Here is a 22,879-nt window from a genome sequence, read left to right as displayed (position 1 = left end):
ACTGCATAAGATTATACTCTATTTGCCATTAAATTGATGTTGTAGTTAGGATTGCTAATGTGCATAGAAATGGTAGTTGATGTGTTAGTGAGTATCCTTATAAGTTCTTGTTTCTCACTGAATTATCTCAGAAGAATGGCTTTTACAAAGAATTCCCAGAGGTGGTTTATATGTGGTTGGGTTAGCTGTTGCTGCGAGAGAAAATGATTCTTCACAGTGCAAAGGGAGGAATCCTTATCAATAGGTAGTAACAATTCTCTCCAGTCTAAAATGGGTTTGAAGAAGATAGATGACATTTAGGTTTTTGTTTTTTTTTTCCCTTTAACTATCTTCAAATTCTTTATAGTAATTTAATAGGCAGGACTCAAACTTTGGCAGCAGGCACCCTTTGGCATGCTTTAAAAACAATGTGCACTAGTATATCACATATTTTAAATATTAATCAATGTTTCAACCTGACATGTTTAGGAGTATTTGCATAGAATGTCAGGGATGCCTTACCTGAGGATTTTATTTTAACTTATAAATTAAACAAGAAATCTCAGTGCTGTATATATGTAAATAATTTAGGAGATGTGGTATAGTTTTTATTTTCATGTTACTGGATAAAATGATTTTGAAACTATCTGCTTCTATGTAAAGCAGCTTTTGAAGTGATACTTTTCATTTCTTTTCACTTTCTCAGAAATATTATATATCAGCATAACCTTTCCTCAAGTTAAATAAAAATTATGGAAACTGAATCTACTCCCCTTTGAGGCAGAAACAGGTTTTGGATCCCACCATTTATTCAGTAGGATATGTTAAAATAATAAAAAAGGACTCTCTGCAGTTAGGTCCACAAAATAGGGCTCAGGCTATTGGTAGATAAGCTCCCAAAGAAATTTTGTTTGGGCTTGGGGTAAAAATAAAAACTAATATATAGAGAGAGTTTTTATTATCTTAAATACTGTCTATAGATATTTATATACATAATCACATGTAGTCTTCACAATTAACCCGAGATACAAGTATTATTTTCTGGTTTTACTGAAAAAGGACTGAATTTATAAAAAGTTAAATAAATTGGCATAGGTCGCAAAGCCTTGACTTAACCTAGGGCTGTCTGACTCTAAACCCTAGAGTTTAGAGGTCACAAAGTTATATATTCCACTGAGGGTAAAAGACCCTGGGCAGGTCCACACAGATCTTTTCCATCCCCAAGTGCACATCATCAACAGACTAATGTGGGGTTAAGAGTGAAGAAGGGCCCTGCTGACCCACTATGTTGACCTCATGTGTGACAAGGGTAGTAACACTCTACTCCCATTCTAGCCATTGTAATCTCCTTCCAGCTCCCGAATTTAATTACAATCTTTCATTCTTTCATACATGCTATTCTCTTACTGCCTTTGTGCCTAATCCCATTTTTCCTTCTAATTAACTTTCAACACTCATGACAATGGTTGCTCCTTGTGGAAGACCTTTCTCAACTTCCACATGACAATAGTTCCTTGGACAGACTGCACTTCATTGGAATCACTCTTACGTTGTTTTATATTATTTACTTCCCCATCTCTTTCATTAGATAGCAAGCTCTTGGTGGCTATGACTAATAATTTTTGCATCCACCTTAACTCTACACAATTACCAAAGGCCTGCCTGTCACGTAGTAGAAGCTCTATAAAAATCAGTGGATTTGGCTAACCATTATTTACTGGACAATCAGCCAAGCAGAAGAGGAACTCACGTAAGCCACAGGTAAGTAATTGTTCCTGAAAGCCAAGAGCTGGATTTAAGAGAAAATTATGCACAGTTGAGTATGAGGTCAAATAAATTATATGGATATTATTAACTAGCATAGGAAGTGGGTAAACATACTAGACATTTAAAGTATAAATTTTCTGCTTTATGGAAAAAGAATCACTAATATCTAAATGAGTTTCACAGTTATGACAAAAACATTCCTAATATCTAAATGTAACAATGAAGAGAAAATGATAAAATGGTTGATGCTAATATTTCAAATAATAATGCGAAAATACATCCCAGTCATCAAAAGGCAAATACGAAGCATGCATCTAAATGAATGGTGCTCAGAGGAAGTTGGAATAATTAATATGATGATGAAGAAGGCATTGACTCCAGGTTAATGTGGTAGAATATTTATCAGAAAAAGTACAAAATAGGGAAGTAATATTGACAAAGAAATATGAAAATAAATCTTGATGCAACACAATTATAAGAGGGACTTTATCTAACAAATGCAAGCAGTATAACCTGGTTCTTTGTGCTCTCAATGATTCCCTAATAATAATAATAATAAAATATATATGCTCTAAGAAGATGGCAAATTAGAAAAAGTGGGTACTATTTTTTGTTTGAAATATAATCCCTAAAAGGAAAAATAATATATTTTTAATAAAAATGAAAATGTTTCAAATAAAAATTTAGAAAAGTTATTTATTCAAAGTATTACTATATATTCCAAACAGAAGAAAACTTCCTAAAACTCTTAGTATGGGAAAGATAACTAGAAGAACTGTATAATATTTTCAAATAAAATACATTGCAAGTTTTTTTTTTTTTTTTTTTTATTGGGGATTCATTGAGGGTACAATAAGCCAGGTTACACTGATTGCAATTGTTAGGTAAAGTCCCTCTTGCAATCATGTCTTGCCCCCATAAAGTGTGACACACACCAAGGCCCCACCCACCTCCCTCCTTCCCTCTTTCTGTTTCCCCCCCATAACCATAATTGTCATTAATTGTCCTCATATCAAAATTGAGTACATAGGATTCATGCTTCTCCATTCTTGTGATGCTTTTCTAAGAATAATGTCTTCCACGTCCATCCAGGTTAATACGAAGGATGTAAAGTCTCCATTTTTTTTTAATGGCTGAATAGTATTCCATGGTATACATATACCACAGCTTGTTAATCCATTCCTGGGTTAGTGGGCATTTAGGCTGACATTGCAAGTTTTTAAATGAAGACGCAGGCCCCAAAACATGGACATGTGAAATTGTGACATTCTTGTTAAATCTAAAATGTGGAGGTGCCATGTGAAGCTGAGCATGTCCCTACGACTGTTAAGTGCAGGTCAGGAGGAGGCGAAGGATTCACTGCCTGTGACAGTGAATCACAGGCTGGTGAGGATCGTCCCAATTGCTGCCACCTTGGATTTCACCTCTGACTGTGAAACATAAAATCCTGGACAATTTTAAAAACACACTGATTTACTTGAATATGCATCTAAGAAATTAGACTCGGTATTCCCCCAAATCCCGTAACAGTTATTTATTTTTATCAAAGTCAAAGCAAAATTTGTTCTTTAAGGTTGTTAATTAAAATGCAAGTGCTAGAAGTATCTGGTCCACCTTCCCGCTCTGTCATTTACTAGTTGCCGACCTTCTCTGTTCGTGTTTTTACTTAAAAATCAGACTGGTACTAGTACTTGCACCTTAATGTTTTGGAGAGGTTTGATTTTAAAATGTGCATAGTGTTCTTCTAATGGTGCTTGGGTCTTAGAAATTCATTAATGAAGGTTATAAAATATTTTTTATTCTAAGGAATAAAGGAATGGATCAGTATGAACAAATAATGGAAGAGGAGTAACATACTCTCGTGTGTGCGTGCTGTAGTCAGGTGAGATTTGGACTTTGGAAGGGAGAAGCCCATGCTCTGCATAAAGTGGATTTTTCCAGATTCCTCCTCATTTCTGGACCATGAGTTCTGCACAAAGACTGTAAGGTCTTGGTGTTTCAATTTCATCATCTGTCAAGTAATGATGTTTGAGAAGATGTTGTTTGAAACCAATTTTTAAACAGGAACTTGTCTATAATTTATTTATTAAAAAGTTTTTTTTTAATTTTTCAAATCAAGCACTGGAAAAATGTTCATATAAATTTATAACTTCTATGTTTCATAATACTTCATCTCTTTATAACTTCTCTTTGAAACATTTATTTTTGCCTTTCCCTACATCAACATATTGCATGATTTTATGTAATAAAGATCATCATTTCCACTGGAATCTATGCTTCAGTATATTAGTATTTTGTTTCATTGTTTCAAACTATTTGTTTTAAAGTAGAATCTTTCATTTTAGTACGGCACTGATTTTGGTGAGATTTTCATTTTCTCAGGGAACTGTTGTTAAGATATCATTATTGAGCCAAAGGCAAAATTTGACATCTTGGCCTATCATTTTAGATTTTTTTTTAGGCTGGGCACCTTTAGCTAAATAGTTAGAGCACCGGGCTGGTGGGTTCGAACCCGGCCCGGGCCTGCTAAACTAGATTTTTTATTTTTTTTAACATTATTCACACATTCACTTAAGTATAGCCCTATCCTTGCCATTCATGCTTTACTTTTTCCTCCAACATAAGTCATCGTTTGTTTTAAAATGGTTCTAGGTACATATTTGGCAAGTACTCGATCTACTTTTACATAACTTGTATTCTACATTATAAGAGCTTATCTAAGTCACTATGCTAACAGCGATTGCTTCCGGGTACTGTCATTCTAAGTGACAAGTCTTCCTGCTTCATTTATATTTTCTTAGTATAAAGTATTTTCTTACAATGATTATTTTCTTACAATGAGCATGTATGATTTTCATAGTTGGAAAAACATCATAAAGTATAAAATAATTTTGAGTTTTTACATTTTTATCTATAATTCAAAATTGGTATCATGTAATTGTTGAGCTCAAATACACTATAAAGTTACACACTGTATTTAAAATGATACACTATTATCTCAGAAGGAAAGTGAAAAATCAACCTTATAGTTCCTTTTCCCTAGTTTCTACACAGCTTTCAGAGGCTAAGAAACAACTATGCTTCAGATATAAATCATACTTTCTCATGTTCTAATTTTAATGAGTTATAAAGAACTTTGCTAATTGAATAAAAAAAGTATTTCAGATGGTGCTAGTCATTGTGAGTAATGGAACAGTGACTGAGACAAATCCCCCTTGCTTAGGAAGCCTCCATATTAGTTGAACCGATGATAGAGTATTTGTTAGGGGATCGGATGGTGTTCAAGTAGGGCTGAAAAATACATGTTCTCAATTTCCATAATGTTAGTCAAATTGAATTCCTGTTGAGGTACTTGAATAAAAAGTAATGTTGAATAAGCGTTAAGCTTCCTCATATGGGAAACTATTAAAGAGATTGATGAGCATTACTTATATTCCTATAAATACATTTTATAGCATTACAATACCATGAACATCCCCAAAGAAGTATATATACGCATATGAGATGAGCTTAAGAGGACTTGTGTTGATTTCCATCTATCCCAACATTCCTATTACAATTCAAAAGGAAATTGTAATTGCCTAGTAGAGAGTACAACCGTAAAAATTTAATGCATAAATACAGTTCCTGGGAAAACAGGTAGTTCCAACTCTGCTATTAGACAATTTATAGAGAGGAATTCAAGAAAAAACTCAGCTTTCTCACTGTATGGGGACATTAAGACAGTAGTAAAAGTAATTTGAAATAGCTCATGAAAATTTAAGGTTAAAAATACATATCCTCAATACACGAGAGTAAGTGAATTCTCATTTGGTGGTATCACAAAATGTCTGACTTTTTAAACCTTAATTTATTTCATAACTTAGTTTAACTTGCCTGCTGTGTTTATCATTGATGAATAAAGTTAAAACATACAGGTCCCTCACTGTATTCCCTCTGTGAAATATAAAAATGTGGTAAAGCAGTGTCAGTTACATCATCTGGTATTTTAAGTTGCTAGCTGATGTCATAGGATGCTTCCAGAATGAACATTAAGTGTGAATGAGAAAATGTTTCGGATGTTAAGAAAATAAAACTTAAAGTGTCTCACTCTTAAAATAATTATTGAGATTAGCAGATAACTGGTCACCAGCCAGGGCATACGCATGTAAGTCAAACATAGCCCATAGGTAAACATTTCCTCCAATGGCTTAATCATCACTTGAGGGTAGGTATCTATGGACTTCAGATTCCAGTTCTTTAGACTTGAGGACACCAACTACGTTGGCAAAGATTTTGAAAGTAGATATTTTATTCAATAAGAGAGTAAAATTTTGATTTTTCATGGCTTTATACATAAGTTCTTCCCTTTAACACCAGAGTTAATGTTCAAAAAAAGCTTTGGCGGGTTCTGTTAATGAAGCAGAAGCCCATTTCCTATGTTGAACTGAATTATGAAAAGATTAGCTTTTGGCAAAAATGAAGAGAAAATCATCTCAAAAAAGTAGGCCTTGTGGTATGGAAAGAATAACATTAAGCTAAGTAGCTAACGGAAGAGTTAAGAGCACAATGATCCTGAATAGTGTAAAGCAGTGTACCTTCATTCTGCTAAGTTTTGCTTCAAAAAAGAGAAGTGATAGAAATCTGAAATAGAGGGCACTACGTTCATAATGTGGATGAGGTTAAAGGCCGCCCAGAGTATTGTATAGAAAGCCATTACCAACACAATAAAAATGTCCAATCAAATGCCTTTATCTTACCTTATTAGCAATAAATTATAATGAAAATATATTCCTATGTCTAGGACTAATAATTACTAACAATTTTAATGTTTGAGTTTTATTCTTTAGTACATATAAGAATCATCAAGAAAGGACATAAATTTTTTTATGAGGTTACGAAGAACCAGGTTACACTGACTGCATTTGTTAGATAAAGACCCTCTTATAATTGTGCTCTGCCCATAAAAGGTGTGTCATGCACTGTGACCTCCCATGCCCTCCCTCCTTCCTACTCTCTTCTCTCCCCACTTCCACCCCTCATTGTGTACTAGGTCATTAATTGTCCTCATATCAGAATTGTGTGCATAGAATTCTTGCTTCACCGTTCTTGTGATGCTTTACTAAGAAAAATGTGTTCCACTTCCAACCAGGTTAATACAAGATGTAAAGTCTCCATCTTTTTAGTGGCTGAATAGTATTCCATGGTTAACATGTACCACAGCTTGTTAAGCCATTCCTGGGTTGGTGGGCATTTAGGCTGTTTCCACATTTTGGCGATTGTAAATTGAGCTGCAATAGTCTAGTGCAAATGTCCTTATGGTAAAAGGATTTTTTTCCTTCTGGATAGATGCCCAGTAATGGGATTGCAGGATCAAATGGGAGGTCTATTTTGAATTCTTTGAGGATTCTCCATACTTCCTTCCAAAAAGGTTGTATTAGTTTGCAGTCTCGCCAGCAGTGTAAAAGCGTTCCCTTCTCTTCACATCCACGCCAGCATCTGCAGTTAGGGATTTTGTGATGTGGGCCATTCTCGCTGGGATTAGATGATATCTCAGGGTAGTTTTGATTTGCATTGCTCTCACAATTAGGGACGATGATCATTTTTTCATACGTTTGTTAGCCATTTATCTGTCTTCTTTAGAGAAAATTCTATTCATCTCTCTTGCCCATTGATATAAGAGACTGTTGGCTCTTTTTATGTTGATTAATTTGAGTTCTCTGTAGATCCTAGTTATCAAGCTTTGGTCTGATTCAAAATATGCGAAGTGTCCTTTCCCATTGTATAGGTTGTCTATTTGCTTTGGTTGTTGTCGCCTTAGCTGTACAGAAGCTTTTCCGTTGCATTTAGTCTCATTTGTTTATTTTTTTTTTTTTGCGGTTTTTGGCCAGGGCTGGGTTTGAACCCACCACTTCTGGCATATGGGGCTGGTGCGCTACTCCTTTGAGCCACAGGTGCCACCTAGCCATTTGTTTATTTTTGTTGTTGCAATTGCCATCAAAGTCTTCCTTATAAAGTCCTTCCCCAGGCCGAAAGCTTCCAGGGTTTTCCCACACTTTCTTTGAGGATTTTAATTGTCTTGTGCCTTAGATTTAGGTCTTTTATCCATCTTGAATCAATTGTCGTGAGTGGAGAAAAGTGCAGGTCTAGTTTCAGTCTTTTACATGTGGATATCCAGTGCTCCTACCACCATTTATTCAATAGGGATTCTTTCCCCCAGTGTATGTTCTTGTTTGGTTTATTGAAGATTAGATGTCTGTAAGAGGTTACTTTCATCTCCTGGTTTTCTATTTGATTCCAAATGTCTATGTCTCTATTTTTGTGCCAGTACCATGCTGTCTTGACCACTATGGCCATGTAATACAGCCTAAAGTTTGGTATGCTGATGCCCCCAGATTTGTTTTTATTAATAAGAACTGCCTTACCTACACAGGGTTTCTTCTGGTTCCATACAAAATGAATTAATTTTTCCAAGTTTTGTAAGTATAATGTTGGTATTTTAATAGGGGTGGCATTGAATCTGTAGATATCTTTGGGAAGTATAGACATTTTAACAATGTAGATTCTTCCCAGCCATGAGCAAGGTGTGTTCTTCCATTTGTAAATATCTTTTGATATTTCTTTTCTTAGGGGCTCATAGTTTTCTTCATAGAAGTCCTACACCTCTTTTGTGAGGTATATTCCTAGGTATTTCATTTTCTTTGAAGCTATGGAGAAGGGAATTGTGTCCTTGACTACCTTCTCATCTTGGCTTTTATTGGCTTATACAAAGGCTACTCATTTGTGAACACTGATTCTATATCCTGAGACATTACTGTATTTTTTGATCACTTCCAGGAGTCTTGTGGTTGAGTCTTTGGGATTCTCTAAGATCATATCATCAGGAAAGAGGCAGAGTTTCACATCCTCTGCCCCCATTTGGATGCCCTTTATTTCCTTCTCTTGCCTGATTGTATTGGCTAGAACTTCCAGCACTATGTTGAATAGCAGTGGTGATAGAGGACAACCTTGTCTTGTTCCAGTTCTGGAGTGGAAAAGCTTTCAGTTTTACTCCATTCAGTATAATATGAGCTGTGGATTTGTCATTGATGGCTTCAATCAGTTTTAAAAATGTGCCACCAATGCCTATATACTTCAGAGTTCTAATTAGAAAAGGATGTTGAATTTTATCGAATGCTTTTTCTGCATCTGTTGAAAGGATCATATGGTCTTTGTTTTTGCTTCTGTTGATATGGTGAATTATGTTTATGAATTTGTGTATGTTAAACCAGACTTGGGATGCATTCCTGGGATGAAACCTACTTGATTGTGATGTGTGACTTTTTTAATGATAGGCTGTAATCTATTGGCCCAGAAAAATTAATGGAATAGAAATTATACCAAGTCTCTTCTCAGACCACAAGGCTATAATGGTGAAGCTCAACTCCAACAAAAATGTTCGTTCCTGCACAGTCTTGGAAACTAAACATTATACTGAATGATAGTTGGGTTCAGGAAGAGATCAAAGAGAAATTTGTTAATTTAATCAAACATAACAATAATGAAGATACAAGTTACCAAAACCTCTGGGATACAGCGAAATTAGTCCTAAGAGGAAAATTTATTTCGCTAGATGCCTACCTTCAAAAAACAGAAAGTGAGCACATCAGCACACTCACAAACCATCTTATGGAATTGGCAAAAAAAAGAACAATCTAACCCTAAACCCAGCAGAACAAAAGAAATAGCCAAAATTAAATCAGAGATTAATGGAATTGAAAACAAAAAATATCATTCTGAAAATTAACTAAACAATTTTTTTAAGTAAATAAAATATATAAAACTTTGGCCAGACTGACTAGAAATAGAAAAGTAAAATCTCTAGTAACCTAAATCAGGAATGATAAAGGGAAATTACAAGAGATGCCACAGAGATACAGGAGATTATTATAGGATAATATTTAGAAATAAACATATCCCACATCAAGCACACAAAGTGAACTCAGTGTGATTTTAAAACGGCTTGCTATTCTTGCAGAGGCTTAAGGGACCTGGGCCCCCCTGAGGCACACATAGAGCTGGCTTGCCTGGAGTTAAAATTCCACAAGCCAATTCTCTTAAGTTGTGCACCCTGTCAAGCCTGAGGTCAAAGGGTATGCCCCCTTTCCTCAGAGATACGGGCCACAGGGTTGATGTATGTTAAAAACATATTGTCAGAGGTCTATAGGTGTTCTGCCCTGTAGAGAAATACAGTCGTTACTTCATGCTGGGTAAATTGAGTGAATACTTCAAGGTACTCCTCCATTAACTCTTTTCCCCTGTGGCTATTTTCTTCTTTGTGATCTTTATTTAGATACCTGCCCAAGAGATTAGTCAGTGTCTAGAAAAGAATGTTTACTGCAGAAGTGATTGTGTTGATGTGGTAACAGGATATTTCCTTACAAGTTAATTTCAGATAGGTAAAATGAGGTAATGGTGAAACTAACAGATGATAGATAAAGTGTGTACGTGACTAGAAGTGTATAAAATCAGACTCCCAAATGAAGAACTTTGCTACATGCCATCCCATTCTATGTAGTCTGTTTCTTGCCCCCTTTTCTTAATATTATAGGAGCGAGCTTATTCCTGAAGTCTACAAGGCTGTCTTTCTGTAGCCCCAGCATTCACACCAACATATTGGCTATGAGGACTAGATGGTGCTGCAGCTGTCAAGACAGGGAGCGTTTCCAGACTCCAGGCCGGGGGATGGCCGCCCCCACCGGGACCTTGATCTTCTCTTTGCTGTAGCCGCTTGAGGTAAGCTTGAGAACCCTGCAACTGGGACAGTGCAATTGCCATGCAGAATACGTTGGACATCTCCAGCATAGCAAGAAACATGGGAGGAAATAATATGAGTCTTCAGCTCTCTTCCTTTTTGGAGGATCAGTATATTGCCATTTTAAAAACTCTGATTTCTTCCACTAAAATTCCAGTAAAAACCAGTAACCTGAATACTATAAGAAACTCTATGCCCAGAAATTTAACAATGTGGAGGAAATGGATCAATACTTGAAATCACACCCTCTCCCTAGACTTAATCAAGAAGAAATAGATCTTCTAAAAAGACCAATTTCAAGCACTGAGATCAAAGAAACAATAAAAAATCTTCCAACAACAAAAAAAAAATGCCTTGGTCCAGATGGCTTCACACCAGGAATTCTATCAAACCTTCAAAGAAGAGCTTATACCCATACTGCAGAAATCAGTACAAAAAATTGAAGAGCAAAGAATCTTCCCCAACATGTTCTATGAAGCAAACATCACCATGACACCAAAACCAGGAAAAAATCCAACTAAAAAGGAGAACTACAGATCAATTTCACTAATGAACATAGATGCAAAAGTTCTCAAGAAAGGACATTTACAAGATAAAAATTTATTAAATAATTAATAATACAATTTTTAAAAATAAATTAAATAATCTTCTTCAAAGAAAAGCTGAATATGTATCATACATTAAAAAAAACTAAAAAAAAAAAAAAAAAACCCAAACATTGGAACCTTAGTCCTTACAGCTTCAGAAATAATTTGAGCTACTTCATTAAATCATGCAAGCCAGAGAAATTCTTTGGGGCAAAATAAAACCCCAGTATGAAGCATCAGCTACCTGAATTCAAATTTATAATACAGAGTTTTTGAGTAATATATGTTTCAAACAATCCATCATTTTAATTGGCATTTTGAAAATATAATGAACTATTAGTTTCTTAGAGAAAGAAAAAAAGGAGATATTCAATCCCTGAATCTGAAAGCTGGCAGCTATTAATTTTTCAAACCTTAATAGATTCTAGAAGTACAAAAACAGTTCTACTGGCCTTTGTCCTAAATATATTAAGTTATCATTCCACAGTCACTATTAGAATTGATTAATTATTGTCTAAATTAGTGAAAAATTAATGTGGGTGTTTTAAATCTTGTTGCTAATTTAAAAATAAGTTATGTAACATTTGATGCTGAGAGGGTTTGTCTGCTGCTCTGAGGCATTTTCACTTTATTCTGTAGGTGATGCTGAGCTCCGCAAGCTAGTGTGTGTTGTAGGAGAGTAAAGAGGAAAAGGACAGGCCACCAGCTAGGAGGTTCTAGCAATAGACTGCCAAAAGGAAGAGGAAGATTTAGACCAACAGGAGGAAAATGGGAGAGTAGAGACATTCCTACAGTACAGAAATTTTGTGAAGGTGGAAGATAGGGAGAGCTCCTTGATAGCTCTGGGGGATGGCTTTAGACTCCTTTACTTTGGAACAGTAACTCTTCTTTTAGTTTCTTGACCATAATATTTTTGAAGAATACAAAATGATATTTTGTCAAATCTCCCTCAATTTGGGTTTCTCTGACATTGCCTCATGATTATTCATGTTACGAATTCTTGACAAGACTACCATGGTAAACCCTGTCATTGTAAGAGTTTAGCAACGTGAAGAGCCCAAGGGAACCATCAACATTTATAAACCTGCTCTTAAAAACACAGTTTGTCTTTTCTGTTTTTACTTTTGATGTTTTTAAAAGTAAGTTCATTACATCACAGTTTTAAAACAGAAAGTAATAAGGAAAAGAAAAGAAATGGTAAAAAATAGACCCAGCAAATATAGACTGTCATCAGCATTGGATATTAACAACAGCCAAAATTAATAGAATTAGGGATGAGGAAAATACTTTTCAAACAGAAAGGATCTGAGGTGAATTTGTCAGTAAGGCAACTTTTCAACTGACTTGGAGGGAAGACTGAGATTTCAACTTAAAATATGTGGAAGGAGACTTCCAGGAAAGAGAGAAAGAGAACAGTAGTGTGAGGGCAGAAATAACGATGGCTGTGTTTCTTCAATGGGAACCATGCAGTCACCCTAGTCTGTAGCACGTGTGCACACCGAAGCTTATGACAATGGTCTGGACAACTGTGCTGGAGTCAGTCCTTCAAAGCCATGTGGAAAGACTGACTTCACTGGAAAAGCCATACGGTTCTGAGCAGGCCTAGGGAAGCAGAGCAGGTACAGAAACATGGCTCTCAGACAGGAGGGACGGCGACAGGACTTCTGCACTGATTGTTTCTGCTGTGTTATTTGTGGTGGTGTTGGTTTTGCTTTACCTTTCAAATAACTCTATTGTTACGTCGCCACTCTTCATTTTGGGCTGCTGCTTTTAGTTTTAATACAGCTAAAAATTAGAAATCCTTGTTTCGGTAATATGAGAACAAAATTGAAATGTTAAGGTTCCTCATGAAAAAGTGACCAGTTTTTTTATCATTTGATAATGATGAAAGTATAAGATGTCAACCCTGGAGACAGCTGTTGGTGAAGGGTAGACAGGTGTTGAGAACAAACTAGAGTAACTGGTCCGGAGGCAAAACATGGCAGAGCAAAGAACAAACAGCAAGAGAGCAGGAGGCCCAGGAGAAATGCCATATTCACAGATCCTGGTAAACATCTGTTTTTGCAACGAAAAGACTAGAGTATACAATGTTGATATTTCAAAACGTTAGTTGATTTTATATAAATTTGAGATTAGAATAATTACACATATAATAATGCTTTATATATTTGTGTAATTCGTTATATAAACAATGCTGCATGAAACCTACAAATGTGGAAGGACTAGAAGAAAAAAATTAGGTAAAAACCCAAAAATAGAGAAGTAGAAGACAGAAAAAGGAAGAAATCTTATCAAATGGTTATAAAGCACACAGAAAGCTTTGACATGTCTAAATGTGACATGTCTAAATGCTCATTATTCTCAATTGAGAATTAAGGAGATGAGAAATTTCGTTTTCTTAATTCCTTAAAATGAAATATAAAAATTCTCAGATAAATATGAATTATTGTATCTTTCCTGGAACATTTTCTCTGGAGCTTTGATTAATCAAAAAATCTTTTCCTTTTTCACCAAGGGTTTTAAAAATGCCTCTGATTTTTCTCAGTCTTATATGTATATATTTGAACAGTTAATCATTGCCATCACTTTCCTGGCATTTTTATTATTCAGTTCATCATGGCATGTTTCTGTTATTGTTTATATAAAACAATTTCTTGTGGGATATGAGAAATGGAGAAAAGGGAGAGATTGAGTTCCACATCCTTTGCCTTATTTCACCTATTTTTACACTGATCCCAATTTTAAAAGCCAGAGTTTATATATTCAACATGAATGACAACATGAAAGATGAAATAATTTAGCAGACCAATTAAGCTGCTTATTAAATCAAATTTATTGCATATATTATAGCAATTAATGCTAATTTTGTCAAGGGGCACAACCCACATATAAAAGTTATTTTATGCAGGGCTTGGGACTGTAGGCTTATACACCTACATTCTGGTCGTGTACTTATACTTAGACAAATATATCACATTTGAACACCCTTTTCCAAACAAGATGGTTATGTTTTCTATTTGATACATATAAGTTATTCTAAAAAATTAGAATCCAAAACTTCAGTGTGGGAAGACTAGAACTGTAATGTCTTCAAAACAGTGCTGTGTTGTCTATAACAAAGCTTTTCTCCTGCCAAATAGAAATAGAAATATAATTTAAAGGTATACCAGATTACTACTTCCATATTTATCCAAAGGTACTCATCAGAGAACAAAACTACCAAAATAACAAAAAGATATTTTTTCAATATTTGTACATAATAATGGCATCATATTTTCAGTGGCCAAAACAACGTGAGTTCTCCAAGGAAACAGAAATCATGGGAGTGAGGGACTACCTAAAATGTTGTCAACAATCTTCAAGGTTCCTCTGTCTCAGGGGAGAAACAGTAGTGCACAATTACTTGAACTTTCTATGCACATTACAATGATTTTTTTCATCATTTTCTGATTGCAACATTTTTTTCTTCTCAACCATAAAAAGCTTAAAGTAACTGTAATTGAGGAATCTGGAAAAAAAAAAAAATGAAAACCACCAAGAGAGAAATCATAAGGAACTTGAAAACTTCCAGTTTGAGAACTGTGGTCTATAGTCATTATTTCCCCTTTTTATTTTTGGAGATCAACCCAACACTTAGACAAGGAGAAACAATCATGCAAATGATTTAATGAAAATATGAAACATTGAAATCCTAGACCCCACAATCAAGGGAATGGTTCCTAAGATACTGATGACTGAGCAGACAGGTGTGCAGAAGAAAACAGAAAAAAGATAAAGAAATAATCCAGAAGGTGTATATTTCAAAAAGAGCTAAGAAATACACTTTCTAAGGCTAAGGGTACATGTCTGGTTGAAGTGTAGACATGATGCAAAACTTCGAGGAAGAAGAATCTGTGGAAGCAGTTCCAAAAAGCAGAAAAAAGTAAGACTAAATGAGAAACTACAGAGGAAAGACATGTGTGGATCGTTAAGTTTTGAGAGAAATTGTGTTGTGGTCCATTATGTCACCTCCAGGAAACACAGTCGACGCATCCTATCTGATTCACTCGTGTAAGTTTCAACTTGCTGAGCCTATCACTGTTGCCGAGAGGGCTCCATTTGCTTCAATCCACATGGTTTTTATGTTTCTTGATTTTTGTATATCTCAAAACTTTCTTAGTGACACACTTAATGGAAAGCAGTAATAAGAAAGCTCAATAACAAAGCAGTTTGCATCTGTGGAAGTGGAGATTATTGCTTCATTGTGAAACAATAATAACAAAACAAACATACACTTCAGGCCTAGTGCAGTGGCTCATGCCTGTAATCCCAGCACTCTGGGAGGCTGAGGCAGGTGGATCACTTGAACTCAGGAGTTTGAGACCAGCCCAAGCAAGAGCCAGCTGGGTGTTGTGGCGAGCACCTGTAGCCCCAGCTACCTGGGAGGGTGAGGCAAGAGCATCTCTTGAGCCCAGGAGTTTGAGGTTGCTGTGAGTTATGATGCCACAGCACTCTGGGGCACTCAAGGGTGACAAAGGGAGACTCTGTCTCAAAACAACAAAAAAACCAAAAACTAAACAAAGACACACTTCACATTGTTAGTGACATAGACGAAAAATTGAATGAGCACAGGATCCATATAAAGACACTATGAGAGTGAGAGAGGGAGAGAGTGAGAGAGACAGTGAGAGCGAAGGCAGAGGGAAGAAGGAAAAGAGAAGGGCGTATGAGGACCACAAACCCAAAACATGGTGCCATAAACCAAGCTGAATATTTTGGACCAAACATTTCACTGTAGATTTTTTAAATGTAATGAACAGCAATCACCTTTTGGAAGCACTTGCATGGTGCAGAAATGCAAGGGCTCAGGGAGAGGTAAGCAAGATAAGAACAAGAGATGAATCACAAGCTTGAAGGGCTCAATCAAATGGTATAATGAAAACAAGTAATAAGAAAGAGAAACTGGAAATACTATAGAGAAGGGGAGACTACCGAGAGCCTAAGAAGGTAGCAAAAATCGAAGTAAAAAATGCAAACTAAGTGAGTGAGATATAAAGATTTAAAATGATTAAAGCGAAATTGTAGAGCGTATCACAGACAAAATACATTCAAAATACATGTAAAGGAATCAATGAAAAATAAAACCATAATCATAAGACAGAGCAAATAGGCAAAAATTAAGAAGTTGTTCCTTAAAGACGATTTGAATCTACACTTTGGGAAAAGGATTTTTTAAAATCCAGAAAGTATGTACCTGGGTAAAATAATCCAGAACACTCAGCACTAAAACAACATTCTTGCAAAGTCAGTAGCCTTCAACTGTAAGTTATGAATCCTTTATTCATCCAGGCAGATAAAAATTCTCTAAATCCTACAATGCTAGAAGAAAGAAGGACAAACAACAGTAAACTCTGCTTCAAGTGTGAGGCAAGGGACAGACACTTTCGAAAATGCAGGGATTCAGAAACATTGCTTCCAAGGGACCTTCCTCAGGAATCTATTAGAAGTGACCTTCAGCCAACCAAGAGATTATTGAAAATACAATAACACAAAATGAAGGAAATTGCCAATCATGTGAGCTGTATTAGTAGCAGATCCTCCCCAGTGAAGCTCTCGGATGATTGTAGCTCTGCCCGGCTTGACTGCATTCTCATGACATCCTCTGACCCAGAACCTCCCAGCTGGGCCACTGCCAGATTTCTGAACCATAGAAACTATCATAGAATTAATCACTGTTTATTAAATTGCAAAATTTTAGAGAAACTTGCTATGCCACAATAGATAACTCAAAAAAGGCTTAAACTGTTTGAATTGGAAGAAGTTGTAATACTGAAAAATAAGTGATTTTTTGAAAAAGAGAGTTTTCCCACAGGGGAAAAGTGAGAGTTATTACCCTCCTCAAGCACCGTGAGAAGGGCTTCCAGCAAACTATGATTGACACAGGTCCCCTGTATCAATGTGCTGGGCCCATGTTTAGGAATGACTAAAGGTAAGAGAGAAGTTGTGTTTCTGTTCTGAGAGCAGAATGGTGGTGCCTACTCTGGGAATGGCTCTCATGTCTAGGGTTGGTCAGGACAAAAGATAAATAAGGTAAAGGAAGGTCTAAGAGGGACTTTACCTAATAAATGTAAGCAGTGTAACCTAATCCTGCATTTCAAGGAAAGTACAACATACTGTTAAATAAAATTGCATATCATTTTTCTTCTTTTTAATCCTAATATCAGATATTCATTGTTTTAAAAAACTTTCAACTTTTAAATTATAACAACATAAAAAGATAAAAACAAAGAAGATTTGGCAACACTACCTCTGAATATGATACTCTGGATTACAGAGATGTAGTCTTCTGGCTCCTGCTCCGTCGAGATCTCCCATTTGCTTCCAGAGACACTTAATAATTTATAGAGTTGATCTGAACTGTCCACTCCACAAAGCATAGTAACTACACTTTCTGGTGAATGAAGTATCTTTTCCAGAAACTGACATTTCTTTGGAGTTAGGTCTTTAAGCAGGCTATTTGATAATATCAAAAGTTTACATTTGTAAGAGGTTAAGTTCAGCGATTCCAAATGCCAAAGAGTAGAATTCTCTAAGCAATATAACAAGATCGCTTCCCTTCTCACAACACGTAAAAAAATTTCCTTCAAGTACAAAGCCCATTCCTCAGCATCTTCTTCATACATCATTATGATGTCTTTCGTATTTCCTGGGGAAAAAAGGAAAAAAAGATATATTATATTTTCTTGGTTATTGGGGGATTGAAATTCTATAATCTGAGTTTATGTATTCATCAATACCTGGAAGAATAATTTTAAACTCCGTTAATGTCAGTTTTTACATTTATTCTCCAAATAATTTCATTCATTAGGAAAGGCTTATTTTTTAAAACATTCATTTAGCAAAAGAAGAAACAATGGCTCACAAATCTCTTCCCTATCTGGAAACAGATCATGGGATATCTGTAGAGCTGGAAAACCTGTTAGAACCCTCCACAATTTGGAGCTCCAAGTACAGTCAGGAAAACTAAACAAATCTCACCAACTCAACTACATCATGGGCAGGGAAGGGATTATTGCAGGTGGTTGGACAACCACAGTTAGGAGCTCAGAGAAGAGGAAACATTTATCTCATTAGGAGAATGTCTTGTAGAAACTACAATCTAGGACATCCAGCCAAAGCATCATACATACTTCTCTCCTCCTCCTTTTTTACTGCAGGCCTTTAAAAAATGACTAGAATATAGATTCTGTCTTTTCAAATTGTAGCTTTTAATTTGGGACAAATAAAAGTACCCAAGAAAGGAAGGGAATTTAAAGAATAGTTTACCCACACCATATCATGCAAATAAAAAGTCTAACCTGGGGCAGCACCTGTGGCTCAACGGAGTAGGGCGCCAGCCCCATATGCTGGAGGTGGTGGGTTCAAACCCAGCCCCGGCCAAAAACCGCAAAAAAAAAAAGGAAAGAAAAAGTCTAATCTGAGCTAAGGGAAATGTGAGCAAGATGAAAGATTAGCGATACAAATTGTTAGCTATCGAAAGAGTATGCAAAATAGTATTAACGTTAATAATAACAATCATCACAATAAAGAAAGTAGCACAGCAGGTGAAAAATTAGTGGAGATCACAGGTGGAAAGAAGAAACTATGAAAGCCCTTTGTAGTATAAAGAAGACCATAGATTGAATAAAAGCAAATTGCAAAGTTAAGTTGCTTTGATTAAAAAGAATAATAGGAAAGGGTCTAATAAATAAGGAGAAAATTGCAAGCCAAAAGAATATTATTACCCTGATAATAAACGAATTAGGAAGAGTAATGACTAGATTAGACGAGGACAATATTTTAATTTCTGGCTAAAAACAAAAGCTTGATATTTTCATAGTAAATGCAAAAAAAAAAAAAAAGAGAGAGAGAGACAGAGAGAGGGGTGGTGCCTGTGGCTCAAGGAGTAGGGTGCCAACCCCATATACCGGAGGTGGCAGGTTCAAACCTGGCCCTGGCCAAAAAAAAAAACTGCAAAAAAAAAAAGAGAGAGAAAGAGTAAAGAAAAAAATAGAACAAGGTTAACGTAATTGGTGAAAATTTAACATATCAAACTCCAAGTCAAAAAAAAAAAAAAAAAAGAAAAGATTAAACATAGGATCACCAAAAACTCTTAACCAGAGGAGAACTAAAGACAAGTTTAAAATACTGCAGAATAGTCTATACACTCTCATAGTTCAAAAAAATCATTGAAATAAGGGAGGTAAAGGGACAGCTCTATGAATCAATTGGATTCAATCAGATTCCAAGAAAAATTGTTAAGGAAAGCATATCTTAATTAAATTGCTCTTGATTTAATGGTCATTATAAAACTTCACATACCCAGCAGACAAAAGCAAGTCACCAACAAGAAGAAAAATATTAGGTTGGCCTTGATTCCTTCAGAGAAATTTCAAGGATAGATTACAAGAAAGTTCTTGCAAAACTAATTTCTATACTATTTTCCTACTATAAAATATTGCAGAATAACAAAAAAGAATGAACAATGCTGCTTACAACATGGATGAATCCAGATACAATACTGAATGAAAGAAGAAAGAGAGTGTAACGCATGATTGCATGTATATGGTATAAAATCTCAAAGCATAAAATTCTATAAACTTGTCTTTTATAGAATTTAGTCCCTCAACACGGCCTAAATTTGAAACATAAATTTAAAAAATAACTTGCTTTTCTTATTATTAATAATTTCCCTAAACAATAATAAATAATCCCAAAGTTACTCAAAGAAATTTTTACCTGAATTTAATACATCCTTCAATTTTGATTTATATTAATTTTTTTTTTTTTTGAGATACAGAGTCTCACTATGTCACCCGGTGTAGAGTGCCATCATAGCTCACAGCAACCTCAAAATCTTGGGCATAAGTGATTCTCTTGCCTTAGCCTCCCAAGTAGCTGGGACTACAGGCGCCCGCCACAACACCTAGCTTTTTGTTGTTGTTGTTGTTATTGTTGTCATTGTTGTTACCTGGCCCAGGCCGGGTTCGACCCCTCCAGCCCTGGTGCATGTGCCAGAGCCCTAACTACTGAGCCAAGATTTGTACTAATTTTTATGTAAAGATATCATGTAAAGTATAATCTCATTTTTAACTAAACAATTACCACCTATTTATCTATTTAAAGCAATCCTATCAATGGTTAACAACAGTTGTTCATGAGAGAGGATTTTGAGCAATATATGGCTTTTTTTCACTCTTCCATATTGCTTATATTTTTATAATAAACTGGTTTTATTTTACAAAACAAAGTAATCATCTTTAAAGACTAGTTTCTGTGGGATTGTTATAAGTACAGAGAAAAAAGCATCAAAACTCTTGTAATCCACAATCATCTTTTTTTCCTCCAAATATAGGGAATGTTTTCTCTATACCACTAAGGTGATGAATACTATGATTTCGTGAACTTTTGAACTTTTCTTAAATTGTTGAATTTGTGTATTTTTTACCTTTTCTTGGATAAAATATCTCCAGGAACAGATGCTTTATCTTTCAATACATTGATTCCTACACAGTGACTAACACAATTTCTCGAACACGTACTCAATAAATGTTTTATATATTTACATATATAGAAAAAACATCTGGAGGAAAACACATGGGAATCACACTCAAGTCGTGTCTGGTATGAATCATCAGTACAGTTCTGTTATTTCGTGTGGAATGTCTCACCCAACCTGGATATTAAATAATACTTCTTGAACAAACAAAAACATGATGTCAAAATTCAGTATTTTTATGTTTAAGGAACAGTAGAGGAAGAATTTTCTTTATATTATATATAGCCAGAGTAAGATGATCTATATTATAAAATAATTAGAATAAAAATCAAAGTAAAAATATTCAAAATTATCAAGCAATCAAACTAGGTCTCTATGTTCTTTACATATGCTATTTCATTTGATTATCAAAATTACCCTAATGTTTGTTCCTTTTTTTTTTTTTTTTTTTGAGACAGGGTCTCACTATGTTACCCTCTATAGAGTGCTGTAATGTCACAGGTCACAGCAACGTCAAACTTTTGGGCTTATGCGATCCTCTTACCTTAGCCTCCCAAGTAGCTGGGACTACAGGCGGCCGCCACAATGCCCGGCTATTTTTTTGTTGTAGTTGTCATTGTTGTTTGGCAGGCCCAGGCCAGGTTCAAACCTGCCAGCCCTGGTGTATGTGGCTGGTGCCTTAGCCACTGAGCAACAGGTACCAAGCCATGTTTGTCTCATTTTATAGATGTTAAAGCTTAAACAGTATTAGAATCAGCCTACCAATGCAGGTAGTCTGCTCTATATATTGTACTTTTAACATTTAACAGCAAAGGACACAATGACATTATTTAAAAGATTAAAATGGATTATTTATAGTGATATGGATTAGATTAGTCAATATTAAGTAGCCTAGGAGGTAATCTAAAGCATGAAAAGAATGTGAAGCCTGAAGAAACAGAGAGTCTGGTTTCCTATCAAGGAAAAAGAGGAAACAGAATATAGGAGGGACTCCAAGGGTACAATTTCTTTTTTTTTTTTTTTATTAAATCATAACTGTATACATTGATATGATCATGGGGCATCATACACTCGCTTCATAAACCATTTGACACATTTTTATCACAGTGGTTAACATAGCCTTTCCGGCGTTATCTCAGTTACTGTGCCAAAACATTTACATTCTACATTTACCAAGTTTCGCAAATACCCCTGTAAGATGCACCACAGGTGTGATCCCACCGATCCCCCTCCCTCTACCCACCCCCTCCCCCTTTCCCACTTCCCCCTATTGTTAAGTTGTAGCTGGGTTATAGCTTTCATGTGAGAGTCCCAAATTAGTTTCATAGTAGGGCTGTGTACATTGGGTACTTTTTCTTCCATTCTTGGGATACTTTACTAAGAAGAATATGTTCCAGCTCCATCCATGTAAACATGAAAGAGGTAAAGTCTCCATCTTTCTTTAAGGCTGCATAGTATTCCATGGTATACATATACCACAATTTATTAATCCATTCGTGGATCGATGGGCACTTGGGCTTTTTCCATGACTTAGCTATTATGAATTGGGCTGCAATAAACATTCTGGTACAAATATCTTTGTTATGTTGTGATTTTTGGTCTTCTGGGTATATGCCCAGCAGAGGAATTACAGGATTGAATGGCAGATCTGCCGCGGACCACCCTGTCGGTGGGCTTCAGTCCGAGGGAAAGCAGGGAAACGGAGTCAGGTTGGTTGAAAGGTCGACGCAGGAATGACAGTCTGACACACAGCACTTGGTGAGGTATGCAGCTGCAAAATTTACTGAGAGCATCTGTTGGTATTTATACATTTTCTTTCCAAGGTTCAAACAATGTAATCTTTATTTTGCTTATGCTTACAAATTATCTTTGTGTCTGCATATGTGGTTTATCATGCATGCGGTTTATCATGCATAACATGTTTTCAAGGTTTTCGCTCTCCGGAGGGTGGTTTATCAGTAACACCTGGTTACTCCCTCTTATCTTAGGAATGTCAAGGCTTGCAACTCCTCTCAATTCTGTAACTCTTCTCAGTTTCTTATAATCTTTTTAAAACAGCTTGATATATTCCTTTATGTATAATGCTTGACTACTTCTATATATATTTTCTATATATTTTTACTCCTATTAGTAACTATACTTTGATTCATAATTAATTGTTTGTTAAACATTAAACTACTCTATTGATTTGTATTACATATGAAAATTAGTGAAGCAAGATGTTTTTCTAAGTGAAGTTTTACTGTAGGTGGTGAT

The 22,879-nt window shown here is 35.5% G+C and overlaps 1 protein-coding gene across 3 annotated transcripts in view; it reads right to left on the bottom strand.

Annotated features, from left to right (window-relative positions):
• The window catches only part of BANK1 (B cell scaffold protein with ankyrin repeats 1), a 282,885-nt gene that overhangs the window by 221,992 nt on the left and 38,014 nt on the right, over nucleotides 1-22,879 (bottom strand). For all 3 annotated transcript variants that reach the window (XM_053557383.1, XM_053557456.1, XM_053557534.1), the window contains exon 2: nucleotides 17,393-17,791. In XM_053557383.1, coding sequence (XP_053413358.1) covers nucleotides 17,393-17,791 — 399 coding nt within the window. The remainder of the gene's footprint in view (nucleotides 1-17,392; nucleotides 17,792-22,879) is intronic.

This window comes from Nycticebus coucang, chromosome 1 (assembly GCF_027406575.1).
Source record: "Nycticebus coucang isolate mNycCou1 chromosome 1, mNycCou1.pri, whole genome shotgun sequence".
Lineage (NCBI taxonomy): Eukaryota > Metazoa > Chordata > Mammalia > Primates > Lorisidae > Nycticebus > Nycticebus coucang.
This window is presented reverse-complemented; position numbering and strand designations above follow the sequence as displayed.